The sequence below is a fragment of the Dryas octopetala genome, chromosome 2 (assembly GCF_963921425.1).
Source record: "Dryas octopetala chromosome 2, drDryOcto1.1, whole genome shotgun sequence".
Taxonomy (NCBI): Eukaryota; Viridiplantae; Streptophyta; class Magnoliopsida; order Rosales; family Rosaceae; genus Dryas; species Dryas octopetala.
Genome location: NC_141367.1, coordinates 27,536,104 through 27,555,097, shown reverse-complemented (window position 1 = coordinate 27,555,097; position 18,994 = coordinate 27,536,104). Strand labels below are relative to the sequence as shown.

The following is an 18,994-nucleotide window of genomic DNA, read 5'->3' as shown; positions in this document are numbered from 1 at the left end:
CAATTGCAATTCACAATCAAATAAGAAACAGATTGAGTTGAAGGATAAATGAAATAATGAATTATAATCAACCAAATCCATACAAGATATACAACAAAAGAAAGAAAGTCATAAAGAAACATTATTGAAGAATGATAAATTTGTCCACAAAGAAACTAAAGAATGAAAATGGGTGTATGTATATGATGTTGTATAACAACATAAATGAAGCTAGTTGGTGGTAGTCTTTCCGGTGGTCTTGTGGTACTTGTCTTTGATCCAGTGGAGCCCCACATGAGCCCCACTCTTAACCCTCTTCATCCCACCCGATGCAACTGCTTTGGTTTTGCCAAACCCCTCTTCCACTTTCTTAGTGTATTTAGCCTTTGCACCACTCTTCTTATTGCTCTGATCTTGATCATAAACTGGAACTGGGTCTGGGTTGCTGTAGTCCCATTGATCCGCCCATGAGGTCTCATAAGAGCTATTATTATTTGATGCCATTGCCATTTTTTTTTTTCCAACCTATTAATTTTGTACTCAAATCAAATGAAGAAGACAAGCGAATAAATAGAAATCAAAGGTATAGAGAGATGAATTTGGTTTCTAAGTTTGTAAAAGTAATGGTTTTGGGTTGTGAGAGTCTGAGAGATTGGGTGCATGTATATATAATACATGTATAGGGCTAGCTGCCGAAGGACAAAGGAACCTTCTTTCTTCCCAATTAAATAATTAAGCTGATCGTTGAATGCATGGGAATAAAAAATCTGAAAAGGAAAAGCGTGGCACTACTTTTCACCTGTTTCTATCGAAGGTTCCATTTTTCACATGCCTAGATAAACCTACGTAATACATGATGTGTATCTGAAGGCATATAAATATGTGGTCCATAAATAAATACATGTATAAATAATGTAAATATATAAAGACCTTGACCTTTCTTTTGCAGCGTAAAGTGATAGCTGGACATATATTATTATTCCTTGGCTTGTTTGTTTTCACATTCTTTGAATTAGAAAAATTATGTTCTATTTATTTAATATATATATTGTTACATGATGTTCGGCGGCTGCATTAAGCAATTTGATTCTACAAGCTACAGCCCAACACGTTCGTTAATCACTTTCCTTCAAACTTCTAGTCTTCTACCAATACAGTTAGAGTAGATTATTTGGATTGATTTATTTTGACACGGCTTCAGTCCCTAAAACACCGAATGGGGCCAGTTGTGCAGTTAGTCAACCAACAAATACAAATACCTGCTTAATTTATCGCTCTTGTGATCATAACTAGTTTGATTTTAGTTAACCAAATACAAAAAGACTATTTCTAGCTAGCTAGGATATTCATTCCCCAACACAAGTATACAACAATTCAAGAAAGGAAAGGGAAGATACACCTTGATAACAAATAGCACTTCCCAAAACTGAAGCAAAGTAGCAAACAATGTCATATATGAGCGTTTATCTTAGTTGTTGCAATTTTCATAGGAAGATGTTAGACAGTTAAGAGTCATTGATAAGTAAGTCAAAATCAGAAAAATTATGTACAAACAATCCGTATTCCAAAATGTTAAACTATTTATTCTTATTTTAAGTAAATGTATGAATTTGAATTTGTTGAGCCTAGTTAAGTGTAGGTCCATCCTGATACAGTGTTTGTTTGTTTGTTTTTAGGCTTAAAGCACGTCATCTAAAAAACATAAAAAATAAATGTATGAATTTTTGTCAAATATTAATTTGATGGATTCTTAATTTTAAGCGTTTTATACTTTTATGTTACTATTGATTCGCCGGCAATTGCAAGGGAAGTTTTTTATTTTATTTTTTATTGTAGTTTGCTTCTTAAAGTCAAACTGAAACATTTTATTGGTTAGGAAAGATCAAACTGTGGGGCCAATGGCAATCAGATAATATTAGAGAACCAATTATTTTGTCCCACGTCGACGTTCATGAGATTGACAAGAGACAAGAACGAGTTCTCTCTCCCCTCTCGTGGACAAGTGATGCAGACTAGGCAGTTCAACCCCCAACTTTGACCGCACTTTATCCATCCACCACCACCTTCTCATTTCAAGCATTTCACTGTCTGACTATACATTCTTGGAGTAGTTTCAAACATCATGGATATGGGTGTAGAACAAGAAACTAGAAAGAAGCTTCTATGTTCATCTTAATTCCCACATGAAACGTACATTTAAACCTCCACGGAATCACATACTGAACAATTCAAACTAACATTAAAATTCAACACGCAATTTCAATTCAATAATTCCATTGACTAAGACCTCCAAACACATAATATTCATCATCGTGAACTAATCAAACCCTCCCCCTCCATTGTTTGCCGGCTCCTAACTTTCTTGTTTGTATATATCTTCACCTTCCAAACACCTTCACCTTGTTTTAAAAATCTCACTTCTCAAATCTCATTCCAAACAACCCGAAAAAACAACAAATTAAACCCGAAAACCATGAGGTACTTGGGATTCCACCTTTTGTTCATTGTTACATGTCTCTCACTCTCACACACATCAGCCCGCTTCTTCCCCAACATATCATCCATCCCCACGTGGCAAATCCCAAACGGCACCGTTCCGGCCGCCTGGGATTATTTCCAAAAATTCGGTAACTGCCACCCCGGCGAAAAAGTGGACGGCCTCGCCAAGCTCAAAAAGTACTTCAACTACTTCGGTTACATTCCCAATTTGCCCTCCAACTTCACCGACGACTTCGACGACGACCTCCAAACAGCGCTCAAGACCTATCAGAAGAACTTCAACCTCAACGTCACCGGCGAGCTCGACGAGCAGACGATCAACCACCTCGTCAAGCCGAGATGCGGCAATCCGGACATCGTCAACGGCACCACCACCATGAACTCCGGCAAGCCGGAGTCCTTCAATTCCACCAAGTTTCACTCCGTCGCTCACTACTCCTTCTTCCCCGGCACGCCGGTCTGGCCGGAGGGCCGCCGCTCTCTGACCTTCGCGTTCCAGCCAGAGAACGAGCTCACGGACACCGTCAAGGGCGTCTTCCTCCGTGCCTTCGAGCGGTGGTCGGCGGTGACGCCGCTGAATTTCACGGAGACCGCGTCGTTCTACAGCGCCGATATTAAGATCGGTTTCTACAACGGCGACCACGGTGACGGCGAGCCGTTCGATGGTGTTTTGGGGACTCTGGCGCACGCGTTTTCGCCGCCGAGCGGCTTGTTCCACCTGGACGGCGAAGAGAACTGGGTGATCACCGGCGACGTCGACACGTCGTCTGTGGCGTCGGCGGTTGATTTGGAGTCGGTGGCAGTGCACGAGATTGGGCATCTGCTGGGGCTGGGGCACTCGTCGGTGGAGGAGTCAATTATGTACCCGACGATCGCGTCCAGGACGAAAAAGGTGGAGCTCCAGAGCGACGACGTTTTGGGAATTCAGTCGCTGTATGGCGCGAACCCGAATTACGACGGTTCCAGTTCACCTACTACGTCTTCTACTACGCCGTCCACTCAGGCCAGGGAAACGTCCGCTGCTGGGGACCACAGTTACAGTCTACGGTGGGCCCTCAGTCTGCTCGTGGCCGTTGGATTTCTGTTAATATCGTTTTAATTTTTTTCTTGTATAATTGGGTTTACTTTTATTGATTGCCTTATATTGTTTTATTATTTATTTCATTTTTTTGTATAGTATATCGGTATACTGTCATTATTTTTAGATACATTGAATATAGTGATACACTGATACGTAACTTCCAGCGGTAGTTATTTCAGTTATTGTCGAGTCGACTGCATTGAAGTTTCTGTCTTTTACGAAAAAAAAAGGTTATAGTAAAAAAATTTATTTACTTTTCGTTAAATAGCAGAATAAAAAATGTACTGCGAGTTGGTTGGCTGTCCACCTACAATGTGAATAATTGGTCTGACTTTTGTGTATTAATCAGGGTTTATAATGTTTATTAATTATTTAAGCTTATTTTTAATCAAATGATGTATGTCTTTTTTTGTCGTTTTCATCAGAAATCAATACGACGAACTGGTTTTCCTTTTAAATGTTTTCATTTTTCTGGTCAACATGCTGATATGTAATGGGCCGGCCAGCATACATTTTCCTCTCCATGTTGCGGAGATTCCAAGTTGAGAAGCCCATTGTTTTTGGTCAAAGAGAGGCCCATTTCATTATTTGCACTATGTCTTTAATTGAGGGGCTCAATTACAAATTCATCCTCAAGGACTGAAATATACTGAACCATGATATGATATGATATGATATGGTGCCAATTGGCCCAATTCTAGAAAGTTTCAAACTTAGGGTCAAATCTGGATTAAATTTTTGTGTCTTTTATCTATAATTAAAAGTTTAAAATTGGCTGAGTAACCGATTTCAATTACCTAAATCTTGGTAATGACTGATGGGCATGTTACAGGTGCACAATCGATTACTATTTTCTATTTATTGTGTAAGAGATTGTGGAGTATTCACATTGAAAAATTATAGTATTGTATAAATGCTTATACAGGTCTTGAGATTCTTCTCTTATTTCTAATTAATTTTAAATTAAATACTTCAATTTCCTTCACATTATGTCTTTTCTTTAATAATCTCATGAAATTTATATCTTGGGAAATATTTGAATGTTCATAAATAGCAAGAAACTATACATTTTCAGTATCAGTATGAAAGAAGAGAAGATTTGGTATCTGCAAACTGCTCCTATATGGAACCTCATGATTATCCTTTTTTACTCCAATGTTGACCAAAGAACATACAATTTCTTAATGACTTCTCATGTTTGATATTTTTGTTCTATGTTGACTAAAACTGCCATAGTCCTGTGCATATTGTTAGGTACTGTCGGCCAAATTTTGGCAGCTAATTCGAAAAAACGAAAACCCATGTGAATGACAAATTGACAATGATTACTTTACATAAAAAGAGTCAGAGAGAAAATCCCTTGCTCCGGACCCATTCAGACCACATATTATCCAACCCTATTCCAAACGCTACTTGACATTCAACTAGCTAGAATTCTTCGTTCATTAGATTACCATATCAAATGGGTTAATAATTGGATAATATTTGGGTCATTCACCTTGGGTATTCCAAGGTTAACCCATCCCCTCAAATTTCAATTTCGGCAATGCCGATACATGATCGAAACCGTTTATTTTTTAGATAACCAATTAAAGATCATCTCTGTAAAAAATCAAATCAATCGAAAATCGTTTGATTATATAAATGTTGTCAATTAAGTAAAAAAATTAATAATTTTTAATTAAAGAGTGATTTTTTGACCAAATCATTGATTTTTTCTATTTAATCAACAATAATTATATAACAAAATGATTTCTGATTGACTTGATTTTTTACAGAGATGATCTACAATAGATGATCTAAAAAATGAACTGTTCCGGCCAGCATTCCCAAAATTACAATTTTGAGGAAAGGAGTGACCTTGGGGTATCCCTAGGGTGACCCAAGTAGTATCCTTAATAATTTCACCCTGAATTGTATAATTAAGTATATATTCCATAATAAATTAATTTTCTACCATGAGCTGTATCCATTATAAAGCTAGCCGCCAGCAAGATGCTGCAAGTGGGAAGCATTATCTTTGAAATCGTAAACCGCAAAAAGCTTTAACAAAGATCTTTTTGCCAACGCAAAAGCTATTTGAAAAGGGTTTGAGCCATTTCCTAACTTGCTTCCTACACCAAAGCAGCTTTGGTGGAATAATCTGGTTTATTCTCAGCAAATAGTAGCCAAATACATGAGTCTGCTGTCCCAAAAGGTGCAAATCTGGACGCATGTCCCGATGGAATGTTTGTCCAATACTTTATTCATTTTCTGTACGATAACTGTGTTATTAAAACCAACCAGCCAGTCGCCAAGCAAAGAAAAAGTACAATGTTCCAGTTCGTCAGTCTAAGACTTCATTCCTACACCTTCTATAAGAATGTAAAACCCAACCACCCAAAATAGTTTGCAACTCTTTGTACTAATGGGACTTGTTCCATGTCCCTTGTCCTCCTGCCACTCAGACTCAGAATCTCAGTCTAATCACCAGCTTCTCTCAGAAGCATCAACCGCCTCCTCACTTTCTTCACTACCAAGTCTACCCTCTGTTCCTTCCCTCACTCCTCAATCCCACCAACAACAACATGATCAACTAGAACAACTACTTCTCCCAACCACCCACCACCGCTGCATAGCCACCCTAAAGTCCCACTCCGCCTACATCTCCGCCCTAGTACTTGCTGGAAACTTCTTATACAGTGGCTCATCGGATGGCGAGATCAGAGCATGGACCCGACCCGACGACCCATCTTCGACACAAAACAACACGTTACTAGCCAACAACATTAGCATGGTCAAGTCTCTAGTAGTTGTGGAGGATGACAACCTAGTATTCAGTGCTCACCAAGACCACAAAATCCGAGTCTGGAAAATCAAAGGAAAACCCATCAAACTCAAACCCATAGCCACCCTCCCCACCCTAAAAGACCGCATCCCAAGACTCTTCTCCACCAAGAACTACGTGGAGGTCCGCCGCCACAAGAAGTCCACCTGGGTCCACCACGTCGACGCCGTCTCCGCCCTAGCCCTATCCAAGGACGGGTCTCTTCTCTACTCTGCCTCATGGGACCGCACCTTCAAAACCTGGCGGACTTGGGACTTCAAATGCTTGGACTCCGTCCCCAACGCGCATGACGACGCCATCAACGCCATCGCATTGTCCGACGATGGGCTCGTGTACACTGGATCGGCGGACAAGAAAATAAAGGTGTGGAAGAAACTGGTTGGGGACAAGAAGCAAACTCTTGTTGGGACTCTGGAGAAGCACAAGTCGGCTGTAAATGCCTTGGCTTTTAGCGCCGATGGAACGGTGCTGTATTCTGGGGCGTGCGATCGATCGGTGCTGGTTTGGGAGCGAGATGGGAGTGGCGGCGATGGTGGGATGGTGGTGGTGGGTGCGCTTAGAGGTCACAGCAGGGCCATATTGTGCTTGGCGGTGGCGGCGGATTTGGTGTTTAGTGGGTCGGCGGATTCTAGTGTTAGAGTTTGGAGGAGAGGAGTTGATAGAAGCTATTGTTGTCTGGGTGTGTTGGAAGGTCACACACGGCCGGTTAAGTGTTTGACAGCAGTCATTGATTTTAGGTCAACTGAATCTGATTTATCTGCTGATTATACTTCTTATTTAGTTTATAGTGGTAGTTTGGATTGTGATATTAGGGTGTGGCAAATACAGGTTCCATTTTTTTAATTACAAATTAATGTCACAACTGGATTATATGTACTAGCTTGTAGAGTTGTAGTGGATAAACCGAAACAAGATCAGTACGTGCCATACTTGATTAAATAAACATCTTCCTCCGAGAAAAAAACAAGCTATAACTTGTTTTAAAAAAACAAGCTACGTACTACTTTATTACACTGATGTCAATGCATGATATACATGCTTTGTTAATTAATTACCAGCGGGGTGGAAGTTAGGTTAAAAGTCACCATCGCCGTTCGTCTTGCTTTGCAAGCTAGTTATTTTCTTTGTTTATTATATTAGTTATGTGAAGATTTTGGAGATGGAACTTTTGGGGACAAGGTGATCATAACCCCATATGATAATTGATAATCCTCTCAAAGATATACATTTTAATTATAACATTAAGAAAACATGTATGCCAAATACCCTATTTTATAATGGGCAAATAACCAATTTAGTTTCGTAGTTTGATTTCTAAATTATAGAGAAACTTAATTAAGTTCGCGAAAGTCTAACTTGCATATTGTGTTCATCTTCAATTCACGTTGAAAGGTTAGCATACAACTGCTAATGATAAACTATTTGGATTATATTTACTAACCTTAATAGCTAGAGGTGAAAACCATTTGGTTGGTAAGGTAAGTAGTGAGCACATATAGTTCAAATAACAACACCAATTCTGGTAATTTCTTTTATTAAAGTTTCTTTTATATATTAAGAGAAAGTCAAAGTTATTAAATGCTTTTTCGTGATAAGCTGAAAGCTAGAGTGACATCAACACTTTCGACCCAACCTTCTTTATACCTAACCTTTAAATATACATATATTTATACATATATATATATAATTATATATAATGTTTAAGTGTTCTCAAATGAAAGGCGAACAATTTGTCAAGTATGCGTGTAGAAAAAGAAAAAAGAGTCAAAATTAATCCAATCGTTTGATGAGAATGGATAGATCGACAAAATTACACTTGCATATATGAGCTAACATATGCAATATTATAATTTAGATGTGCATATATATAATAATAATAAATGATCACATACTCACCATAAGAGCGGAGATTTCATTCTCACCTAATTTTCGTTCACCATAGAATAGAGAATTTAATAATTAAAATAGTCTATATTTTAGGTCAATTCTCAAGAATTATTTATGTAAAAAATTAAAAATTATTAAGTGAGTGAAGAAATTATCCGCACTATGAAAAGTGATGTAACAATAATTCCTTAAATCTTGACACTAGATAGTTGAATGGTTAACTTATAAATTAAGGGCAATTTGTTATCTCGCCATATATTTTGTTTATGATGACACACATTGGTTGATGAAGCTAGTGGCTCAATTATTGCTGAGCTAAGGGTACAAATAATGCATGCAGACAAATTTCCGTGGTTCAGAAAATAAGCTAGCTTTAAAGGCAATAGATTATTATTCACCAACTATTATAATAGTATATCCTACCAATCTCTCTATCTTGATTCTAAATGTTGGGCAAAGCTGATTGGGTACAGGTCTGTGAGTGTGTGAGAGAGTAAGTAAGTAGAATTTAATGGGCCGAATTCATTGGGGCTGTGTGGGCTTATATAGTTATATATCTTAGACTTGTTTGAGAAGACTTTTGGACATTTCAGAAAGCCGACAAAGAAGAAAGTAAAGAAGCGCATCGTAAAGTCAACTAAGTGGTTTGACTTTTTTGACCTTTTCATCTTGGTTTCTGGCTGCTTCTTCCCAGTCCCACTTAATTCCTACGTTTTCTTTTCACAACAACGATTTTCCAACTTTAACCCAACATCCTCATTGCACCGCAAATTCCTCTACTTGTCCTAGAATGAGACCCACCTCCAAATCTATCCACAAAAAAATTACTTGGTAAGCAAAAAGATAGAGGATGATAAATGAAAAATTTATCTACGTACAAAAAGTGAAAAATTTTCTATATACTTTTTTGTTTTTGTTTTGAATGGAATACTATTTTGTTGTATACAATGACTTCTTACGTTCAAAACATTGTGTTAGTAGTATATGATAAATAAATATGAGACACCCGCTGTGTATAAACAAGCCATCGAGGGTACGTGGTACGTAGTTTTTTTATGAGCAAGCAAGAATCACACTGGCCACGTGGCTCCATCTTGTTGGCTGTTTATATCGAAAGTCAAGTGAGAGATAAAATGTAGTCTTTGGGTTAATTTGAACAGACAAAGATAGTGTTGGAGTAAATTTGCTGTGGAGCCCAATATGGCGGCCGGCCATTGGGTCTCTATGCTAGTACTGTATGGCTCCCCCAAATTGATGAAAAGAATTAAATCTGATTCCAAAGATTATGACTTTTTGTGTTGCCCCAGAAAATGGAATCATAATCATTACCATGGCAAAAGTAAATGGATTGACATGATCACCTTCTTGTAGCTATGATAGGTTTTAAATATTTATGTCATGAGTGCAGATTCCCTACCAGTTTTTTGGTACCCGTTTCTCTCCTTACTCTTTCTCTCTCTACTCTGAGTTTAATGGCTAAGATTTTAGCCTGGTACCAAACGGGTACCAAAAAACTGGTAGGTGATCCTTACTCGGCATGGCATATATATATATATGAAGAGGCTGATAATTAGTCTCGATCACATGTTGTCCTGCTATGCAAGTGTCTGACCTCATATTTAGGTTAATTAAAGGCTATGTTAAGTATAATTAATTTATAAGGGGATGAAAGTTGAAAATATAAATAAAAAATAGGAAAGCGCGCAAACAAGAAATGCTTTGTGATTCTTTGATAGTTGAGACCTAATTACTTTTACAACGTACCCTTTCTGTCACACGCGCATTACTCAAGTTTTCCACTTTGAACATGAAAGTAGAAAGAAAAGGCAGAAGCACTTCTAGGTGGTTGATGAAGATGGACCTGCACTATCAGTAGCCAAACCACACAAGATAACAGCAGATTGCAGAAGGCTATCTAGAGACCTCTGTGGCTCTAGGCTAAATAAGTTGATATTCTTATTCCGTCAAAAAGACCACTCAACCATCGTTCGCAAACAACTTAAATAGGGTGTTAATCCTAGAATCCTTAAAAGAAAAGGAAACTACCAACAAATTAGGAATACTAAATAATCCTTCCAAATAAATAATTTATAATGAAAATAAAAATACTAAACATATCAAGTCTGGTAGTCATCAAGGTACTCTGGCCTCTTAGTGATCCGCTTGAGTCTCTCATTGGATGCTCCTGCATCAGTGGTGAAATTGTGTGTCTTCGATCTAGTTGGCCACCAGAGACCAACCTGTTGGTAATAATATCGGATTAATTTTCAATTAGGAGGGTGAAACGGCCGTGAAAGCTAAGAAAGTGGAAATTAAAATAGTTAAGTCCACTAAAAGTATGACTTTATTTGGGTCAAACATAAATTAAATTAGTTATATATTATGAGGCAAAACCATAATTAAATTAAAATAACCCTTTTACGATAATCCCAGCATATTAATTAATATACTTGTGTAATATTAGTGATATGCTTGTGTAATCTTCTGACGTTACCAAATATAATATGTTATGTTATCATATTAATTATCAGATCTATTGTCTAAAAAGAACATTTTTGTGTATCCATATTATATATATATATATATATATGGTGTCTCATTTTCTTAAAATTGGCATCTGCAATGTGAGTGGTACGTACTGAAAAATTATAGTGAGAATCCAATGACACCAAATTAAGATGATGATATATACAGTTAATTAATTGGTTACATGGTATTCACATGAAAGTAAGGCAAATTAAGGCTTTTAAACTGTTTAACTACCCTTCTTGAGGAATATAAGAACACACCGATATGTCAACGTTAGAATTATCATTGATAAATTGTTCTTGCATATATGCATCAATTTCGCAAGTAATCATGAATATTATCATTTTGTTCACCAAAAAAAAAAAAAATCATTAATTAATATCATCAATCGACTTGAGTCTAGCCGTCTAGGTAGCTAGTCTTTTCTTTCCCTTGGCATTTACTTAGCTTCAGCTTCCTAACAATCATCATTTCAAATTTTGTAACATATGCACTGCCATCAGCATTCTCATGATTGGGGCAAAGACAAACATAACACAAATATTAATTAGGAGAATTCTCTTATAAGTCGGATTAATGTGAGTTTATAGAAGTGTGAAAAATATTAGTTATTGAATTACAATATCTTATAAGTCGGATTAATGTGAGTTTACAGAATTAAGTATGAGAAAAATTAGTTATTGAATTACAATTTTTAAATCGCATCATACATGTTTACCTTTATCATGCTTATAAGAAAATATGTAGTCCAACTATATATTTTGTGAATGGAAAAATTAAAATTATTAACCAATTCAAAGAATAATTAAGGAAAAAAAAAAATTAAATTCAGGTAAACACACAGGCCAGCTGCCAGCATATTAATTCTCCGGTTGGTCTCTCTCTCTCTCTCTCTCTCTCTTTGAGATACAGTGCAACACAGCATGCTTAAGTAGTAGAACAAAACGCATAATTAGGTCATAGGACTTTTGTGGGGGTTGGGAGAGAGAGAGAGAGAGAGAGAGAGAGAGAGAGAGAGAGAGAGAGAGAGAGAGAGAGAGAGAGAGAGAGAGAAAGGGAGAATAAGACAGTATGATGATAACTTTATGATAATTATCTCCATGACCATGTGGAAGCAGAAGTAGTATTTCATCGATCAAATCGATCTTCTCTCTTTCTAACTGGATCTAAGCTTGAGAATTTTAGTTTCACTCCCTTCAACGCAAAAAAACACAAGCAGCTGAGCTGCTGCAGCGAACAATCATCATGTCCTCTCCCCTCTTCCTCTCATCATTAGCCCCTCACTCACATCATCATCATCATCATCATCATCCTCACCAGTCACACTCCTATTCCTGCTTCTTTTACCACCCACAACCAACCCCACCAAAACCACCCAACTCCACCTTCAACTCGAATTCAAAGATCGTCAAAACAAGAAGAAAGCGAAAGAAGAAGGAGAAAGCAGCCACCGCCGTTCGATGTTAGAAGATGGGTTCCCTCGATCAAGAAGAAGAAACCCTACCTTCCAATCATATCTCCAGTAATCTACTGTGATGAGTGAATTGAAGGAGGGTTAGGGCACTCATCTTCATCTTCTTGGATATAGGGCTGGCTAGCTATACCCTATAGCTGCTTTGGTGTTGCTTTCTTCCATCTCTTGGGGAATTGAAGCCTTGTGGTCCGATTGTTTGCTAGATCAAGCAAATCTACGCAAGTTTGAGAGCAATTTCGTCCATCTATAACTGCATGATGAGTTGCTTTTCTATTTGCTGCCATATCTTAATTAAATTCGTGTGAGTTTCTGCAGGCATATATATATATATAGTAATTAAATATGTTCGGGCTTTGGTTGATTTAGTTGATTCTTGCATATATATGGAGTACACTAGCTAGTGTTTGTGTTGTGTTCTTGTGTTGTAAGACAATACAATCTCTCTCTCTTTCTGGAATATATATATATATATATATATATCTACGTTGTTAATTTCAAGAGTACTGTATTAATTAATGGTATCATATATTAAACTAAGGCAACAAAATTGTAAGAGATCTGGATTCCCAATTCCCATTTGCATGTATGACAATAAATGTTGTTTAATTATTATAAAAACATATATATATGAGTAGCTGAATCAATGTTTCTGCAGCTTATTTATTTATATATATATATTTTAAATTTTTGGATGCATGCTAATGGAATTCAATTTCTATTTTCTAGCCAGCTTAGCTAGCCATAACGCCCCGAGATTCATCGATCACACGCTCAACTGATAATTCTTGTATTAGGGTTTTAATTAATGATGCATGTGTTGTCGATACATATTGAAGTTAATTAATGGTGCCTTTCTAGCTAGCTAGTTCCTCCTATCCATACAGTTACAGAAAAAGAAGTGCATATATACCATACCATCGATCAATTAAAACATATGTATATATATATATATATATATATATGTCGATCTTGAATAATCCTTTTCTCATATTTTAATTCATTCTAATTACAGATCCCAGCAGATTGAGAGTTCTTAATCATTGATTTGGTTCTCAAACGATCCTACTGAGAGCGTTCGATCCTTTTTTCCATCTTCTTGATGATCGATCAATATTATCTCCAAATTAATTTTCTTCATGCATGAAGCTGTGCTTCAATTATAGGTGCACCAAAAAAAGCTATGTAGTTTGATCATTAATTAGAATTGCAGATCCAAGTTTCTCTAAAGTCAAATAGTCAATGACGACTGAATGTCATGATTCCCTCCTTCAGAACTCATCAACGGTCATAACTGCATCCAGCTGGGAATGAAAGATAAACTTAATTCCCTACTCTACTCTATGGGAAACATATATATATATATATATATATATATAGTCAAATAGTCATTGTATACAAGGACGGCCTCTCATATCTATCAATTATGTGTTAGTCATCGATGTGAGAGACCTGTTGTACGTATACCTACTCTATGGGAAATTGATGAGATGATCACACCATCAACTAGCTGTATGTACCAAAACATTTCTTCTAGCTAGTTAGCTGCTCGGAACAAATTATTCTTTTTTAGTTTTGAAAAAAGAAAGTTTAAGGACGAATTAAGGTCAATTTCATAAGCCAGTCAGCCCCCTCATCTGGTCAAGTTTGATGATTCAATACCTCATACTCTTTAGATGATGCAAAAATTATTGAAGATGGTGAAATGTCACATTGATTCTCTTCACGATGTATATATGAGACCCACTTTTACATGGCAGTACCGACATATATGTTGTGAAGAGAAACTCTCGTAACGGTCACTTACAAAAATTTTTCTTTCCACTGTGCCTTTTGACCTTGTTGTTGTAACTATGTTAGCTGGGCCTTTCATGGATTAGCTTTGGGCTATGCTTAGCTCTTTCTGGTGGGCGTTTCTCTTTTATTGCTGGAGCCCGAGTAGAGCTCCGGGCCTTAATGTACATCTTTTTGTGTAATTTTCTTTCTATTTTTTATAATTTTCTTTATGTCACTTGCAAATTTGTGACCAGTGCTTTTATTTATTAACTTACCAAAGAAAGCATGGTCCTTCCCTTACATTTCGTGCTTATTTTTTAGTTTTTTTTTTTTTGGACCGAAGTCCTGGTATTTGTTTTTGACCCTTCGTTTGAAAAAGGGTCAAAAACTATTTTGATTTATTGCAAATCAGACGTCTCATATTGGTCGATCAAGTAACAATCGGGGACCATCTTCGCAAGTGCGCCTTTGGTATTCCTCGGCAACACTGCGTCATCGTTTTCGTTTCGTTTCGTTTCATTTCATTTCGAAAACAAAAAAACACCGAATTCAGATTCTCTCTCCGCTTCTAACCCTAATTGTTCGCCATAAGTTGCAGACAAACAGACGCGTTTCAATCTTCTGGAGCTCCGCTTTGGCTGGCTTCGGGAATAAGATTAGGGTTTCTGCGGCGGTGATGGCTCGTTTACCAGTTGGTCACCTGATTAGATTTGCTGATTGATTACCTAGGGTTTCGGATTCAAATATGTCAGGGACTTCGAGGGGCCAAGTCACCATTACGCTTGGGCGTGGTGGCCAGGTATCTTATCTACTATGTACCTCCTTAAACTTGCAATATGCTTTTCATTGCTTACTTAACTAATTTCTCATTTCCTATTTGGCTGCCAAGAAAATCAGACAATAAGAAGTATATATATGTATTTATTTATGCTCCTTTTTTTTTTTTTTGTGGCTTCCTACAACTAAATAAGCCTTTTTTTATGGATTCTTCACTGAAAAACAAACTAAAGCAATATGAAGTGGCGGAATGGAAATTTAAACAGTTACTTGTAGTTACTCAGTTGTATCAAAAACTGATAAGAGGATTAGGAATTTCCTGGTTTTGGTGTCCTTGAAAGTGCATTGACTTTGTATCCACCATTTGGCAGGTAGTGAAGAGGGATGGTTCTTTAGCTGATTCTCTTCCTGTGGCTGGGACTAAGCGCTCTGTTAGAGATAGGTTAGGAAATAATGTAGACAACGCATTGTTGCATGGAAGCTTACAGAACAGCAATAAACGGTGTGCCCTTTGATTCTTCTAATATTTTCCTCTGTGGAAAGCTACTGTCACTTTGAATATTGTCATGTCTGCCCCAGTGATGCTCTTGGTGCTTTTTCTATTTCCTTGTAGATTATAACATTGATAGGAAGTTAAATAATGAATTTAGAGTTATATTGGTATAATTGTCTATGTGCATGGAATTCCCCACCCAAGTCAAGTTAGTGTCCAAAAAAATAAATTTAATGTCTTATTTCCTACCTTTTTGCAGCCAGAGAGGAGATATTGGTATGTCAAGTTTGAATTCCAATGGTTTTGATGGTAATAAGCTTACCCCGGAGCAATTGCAATATCGCTGCATTACTGTATTTCTGAATTAAATTTTCAATTTCTAACCTCTCTGCCTTTAAATCACCAAGATATGCGCGTTGGTAAAGATGATCTACGATTTAAACTCATGCAAAAAAATGCGTTTAGACGAGCTCAGAGTGATGATGATCAGAGGCATGGGGACCTTCGCGAGAAGCTTTCAAAGGCAGTTCAGCACCCTGTTACTGGCCTTGACTCACGGCAGCGACCTGTTACTGGCCTTGACTCACGGCAGCGACCTGTTACCGGCCTTGACTCACGGCAGCAACCTGTTACCGGCCTTGACTCACGGCAGCGCCCTGTTACCGGCCTTGACTCACGGCAGCACACTGTTGCAGACCTTGACTCACGGCAGCGCCTGCCTCAACTAAAAGAGACTGGTTTTTTGGGTCGAATTCCTTCTACAAGAAGTGCGGATGATTTGCCTCAGATAGACTCGATGAGAAATTCTTATTCCCCTTGGACACTGGATCATTTGAGACGAAGATCCCCAGATAGAGTTCTAGTGACTTCTAGGGGTCTTTCCCCACAGATGAATGCTGAAGAATTACAGAGAAGACCATTAAACAGGGCATTCGATGATGTCAGATCGGTTCCATTTATGAGCAAAGATGTTGTAGATGCTACAAGGCCTGCAAGTACGGCAGCTTTCATGTCTAATTCTACATTGCTTCCTGGCTCTGCAATGCCTGTGGCACCCCATTTGAGCCAACTTCCTCCACTGAGCAGCATTGTACAGAAAAGTTCATACGTGGTACATGTTACTTGCCTTTTGCTATTGGCTTTTACCTGTTCTTGTCTAACTCTACTGTAGCTTATTTTCTGGATAGTTAATTGATGGTGAATCATGCATATTTTGATTAATTGGGATTTGTTTCGATAATGTGTCCTGATATGCTGTGTTTGTAGCTGTATGCCATAACAACTGAAAGGAAGGTCCGGGAAGAAACTCATTAAAGTTCTTAATGCTTATAGGTCCAGTTTATGGTTTCAGTAAAGTTAATCTTACTGGTTGACTAGACATTCTTGCAAATTGTTCTAAACCTGATGTAGGATGGAACTATGAGTTCAGCATATATTGTTCTGTATCAACCCCCCTCCTCCTCTTAAGGGTTGTTGGAGATGCAAGGAAATTAAGTATTTTGCTATAAAACTTGTATTAATTTGACTCGTTTCACCTATTGATTAATAGCTACCTCAGTTATGGGTCCTATTACAAACTTTCATGTTAATCATTTGTTTATTTCACTGTTTAATATTAGCTACATTTAAATCATAATGATGTGGTGGAATAATAAACTCCCACCTTTTGATATGAGTCTACTTCAATTTTCATTTCCAAACTTTAGTTCTTCTGATTCTTTTTTTCTTTTGTTCTCTTATCTGGGTGGTGTGTCTTTGTAGGGTGATGAACAACAGACTGTAGATGGCTTGCTACATACACTGGGGTTGGGAAAATATGCCATTATTTTTAAGGCTGAGGAAGTATGTTGTTTTCTTTCTTCTTTTCTAGTAATATTTTAATGTGTTTGATTTATGCTTTATTTGACATTAAATCTGAAACTCATGAACATCATACAGGCATCATAAGTAGATAAAAGGAAGAACAATGTGGAGAATGCTCTAATTTTATAAATTTTTAAGGGATTTTTAGATTTCATTTCTTAATCTAGAAGATTTATTGTATATGGAATATCTTATATTAATCCTTTTATATCTCATTCTTGAATTCTTGGGCATCACCCCTTTCATGCCTATAGCCACACTAAATGGAGGAATGGCTTTATACCCATGTAAGATCTGTTTTGGTGGTTTTGATTATTATATTGGAACTCCAACAAAGGAATAACAGCATTGTTTCTAATGCATATCAGCAAAACAGCATTTGCTTCTTGAATAATCTTTGACAATGGATTATTCTACCCTTTATCAGACTCACTTAGATAGCTAAATTTTGGAGTTTTTTAAGGGTTAATAAGTTTGCAGTAGACAAGAAAATAAGTTGCTAATTTTTCTGCCGTTCTGCTGATAAATGATATGATTGTACACAGATTGATATGACCGCATTGAAGCAGATGGGAGAAAATGACCTCAAAGAGCTGGGAATACCTATGGTATGTACATTTCTTCCCTTTTCTGTTCTTTCCTGCTTTTTCAATGTGGCTCAACTTAGCATTTTATGTGTTTGTTGCTTAATTGTACTTATTTACTCATAAATTTTTGCATCTCTATTTGTATATTACTACTGTACTGCATGTATTTTATTATTAGAAAAGACTTCTATGTGGAGCTTGTGCAAAATTTCCTCATGTCCTCCCGCTTCTAAATTGCATTGAGATATATAACAAAATTATTATATGGATGAAAGTGGTTGTGAATGTGTCATTTAATTTATAGAGTTAACCTGCTTCAAATATAATGTTGTGTTTAGCTCTCATGAAGATTGATATCATTGCAGGGACCTAGAAAAAAGATTCTTCTCGCTCTCCTGCCTCGTTCCAAGCGGCCACCAGCGACAAATATACGTTAAAAGCCAAGCTATGTTGGAGACCATTGGTTACTTTCCTACGACTGGAAGCTCACATTAGAAAGTCTATTACATGAAATGATTCCTATCATCCTATGTACTTATTCTCTCAATTTGGGCTATAAAGTGGCCCTTCCATCAGTGTCACATTTTGAGATCTGAGAACTTTGTTGGTTTATAGTAATAGATGATATCAGGAAATTTTGCAATGTAGAATATTTCATTCCTTTCCCTTTTTTTTTTCCTTTTAAACTGGTAATTGTTTGATTACTTTTAATTTTATGAGCCGACGAAGAACATTTTCTTCTCAAACTTTTGTAAAAGCATAATGGTAATATTGTAGCGTTTTAAACCTGAATGTTTTTTTTTTTGGGGGGAGGGGGAGGGGGGGGGGGGGGGTGGTAAATTCTATCATTGCATTAAAACAGTCATAGACAAAGAGAATACAAAATATGGGCTCAAAGACTTACAAGAAAACAAAATCCACATAAGTGGAGTCGAAAAGTCTACCGAAATTATAAGATCTCATAACATTGGTATTGAGCAAATATTAGAGCCACCAAACGGAGCCAGCAATAATAAAAAGAATTATGACCGCTACCGATGAAATAGTGACCCATTCGCTCCTGATATTTCTTAGCAATCATATCTTAAAAAGAATTATAACTTACACCCCAAAGGTTTGGTGGGTTTAACAACTTGCACCATATTGTTTTAATTTTTTTAAGTTAGTACTTAATTTTTTGATTTACTTACAATTAACCATTATTGTCTATCTGACTATCTAATAA

The 18,994-nt window shown here is 37.0% G+C and overlaps 3 protein-coding genes across 4 annotated transcripts; all 3 read left to right on the top strand.

The window, feature by feature from the left end:
* The first annotated feature begins 2,233 nt into the window (after positions 1 to 2,233).
* MMP (matrix metalloproteinase) lies at positions 2,234 to 3,748 on the top strand. The gene has a single exon (XM_086232822.1). It carries the CDS (start codon positions 2,453 to 2,455, stop codon positions 3,575 to 3,577), a length of 1,125 nt encoding a protein of 374 aa, XP_086088948.1. The 5' UTR covers positions 2,234 to 2,452; the 3' UTR covers positions 3,578 to 3,748.
* Positions 3,749 to 5,562: 1,814 nt separating this feature from the next.
* Positions 5,563 to 7,407, top strand: LOC147295049 (Transducin/WD40 repeat-like superfamily protein). Its single transcript, XM_086232821.1, has one exon. The coding sequence runs from the start codon at positions 5,967 to 5,969 to the stop codon at positions 7,227 to 7,229; it is 1,263 nt and encodes a 420-aa protein (XP_086088947.1). The 5' UTR covers positions 5,563 to 5,966; the 3' UTR covers positions 7,230 to 7,407.
* A 6,960-nt stretch (positions 7,408 to 14,367) lies between these two features.
* On the top strand, positions 14,368 to 18,561 carry LOC147295048 (Sterile alpha motif (SAM) domain-containing protein). Of its 2 annotated transcripts, XM_086232425.1 has the most exons (8): positions 14,368 to 14,520; positions 14,648 to 14,848; positions 15,198 to 15,328; positions 15,579 to 15,628; positions 15,727 to 16,430; positions 17,081 to 17,161; positions 17,728 to 17,790; positions 18,135 to 18,561. In XM_086232425.1, the coding sequence occupies exons 2-8, from the start codon at positions 14,795 to 14,797 to the stop codon at positions 18,204 to 18,206; spliced, it is 1,155 nt and encodes a 384-aa protein (XP_086088551.1). In that variant the 5' UTR covers positions 14,368 to 14,520; positions 14,648 to 14,794; the 3' UTR covers positions 18,207 to 18,561. The 2 variants fall into 2 exon arrangements, with proteins under 2 accessions (XP_086088551.1, XP_086088550.1); XM_086232424.1 differs by lacking the exon at positions 14,368 to 14,520 and having other exon boundaries at positions 14,544 to 14,848.
* The last annotated feature ends 433 nt before the right edge of the window (positions 18,562 to 18,994 follow it).

Excerpts from the sequence above, each read along its gene's own strand:
- MMP (XM_086232822.1), top strand. The coding sequence starts at position 2,453 with ATGAGGTACTTGGGATTCCACCTTTTGTTCATTGTTACATGTCTCTCA.
- LOC147295049 (XM_086232821.1), top strand. The coding sequence starts at position 5,967 with ATGGGACTTGTTCCATGTCCCTTGTCCTCCTGCCACTCAGACTCAGAA.
- LOC147295048 (XM_086232425.1), top strand. The coding sequence starts at position 14,795 with ATGTCAGGGACTTCGAGGGGCCAAGTCACCATTACGCTTGGGCGTGGT. Across the intron at positions 15,329-15,578 it reads TTACAGAACAGCAATAAACG|CCAGAGAGGAGATATTGGTA; the intron begins GTGTGCCCTTTG and ends ACCTTTTTGCAG. Across the intron at positions 16,431-17,080 it reads TACAGAAAAGTTCATACGTG|GGTGATGAACAACAGACTGT; the intron begins GTACATGTTACT and ends GTGTCTTTGTAG.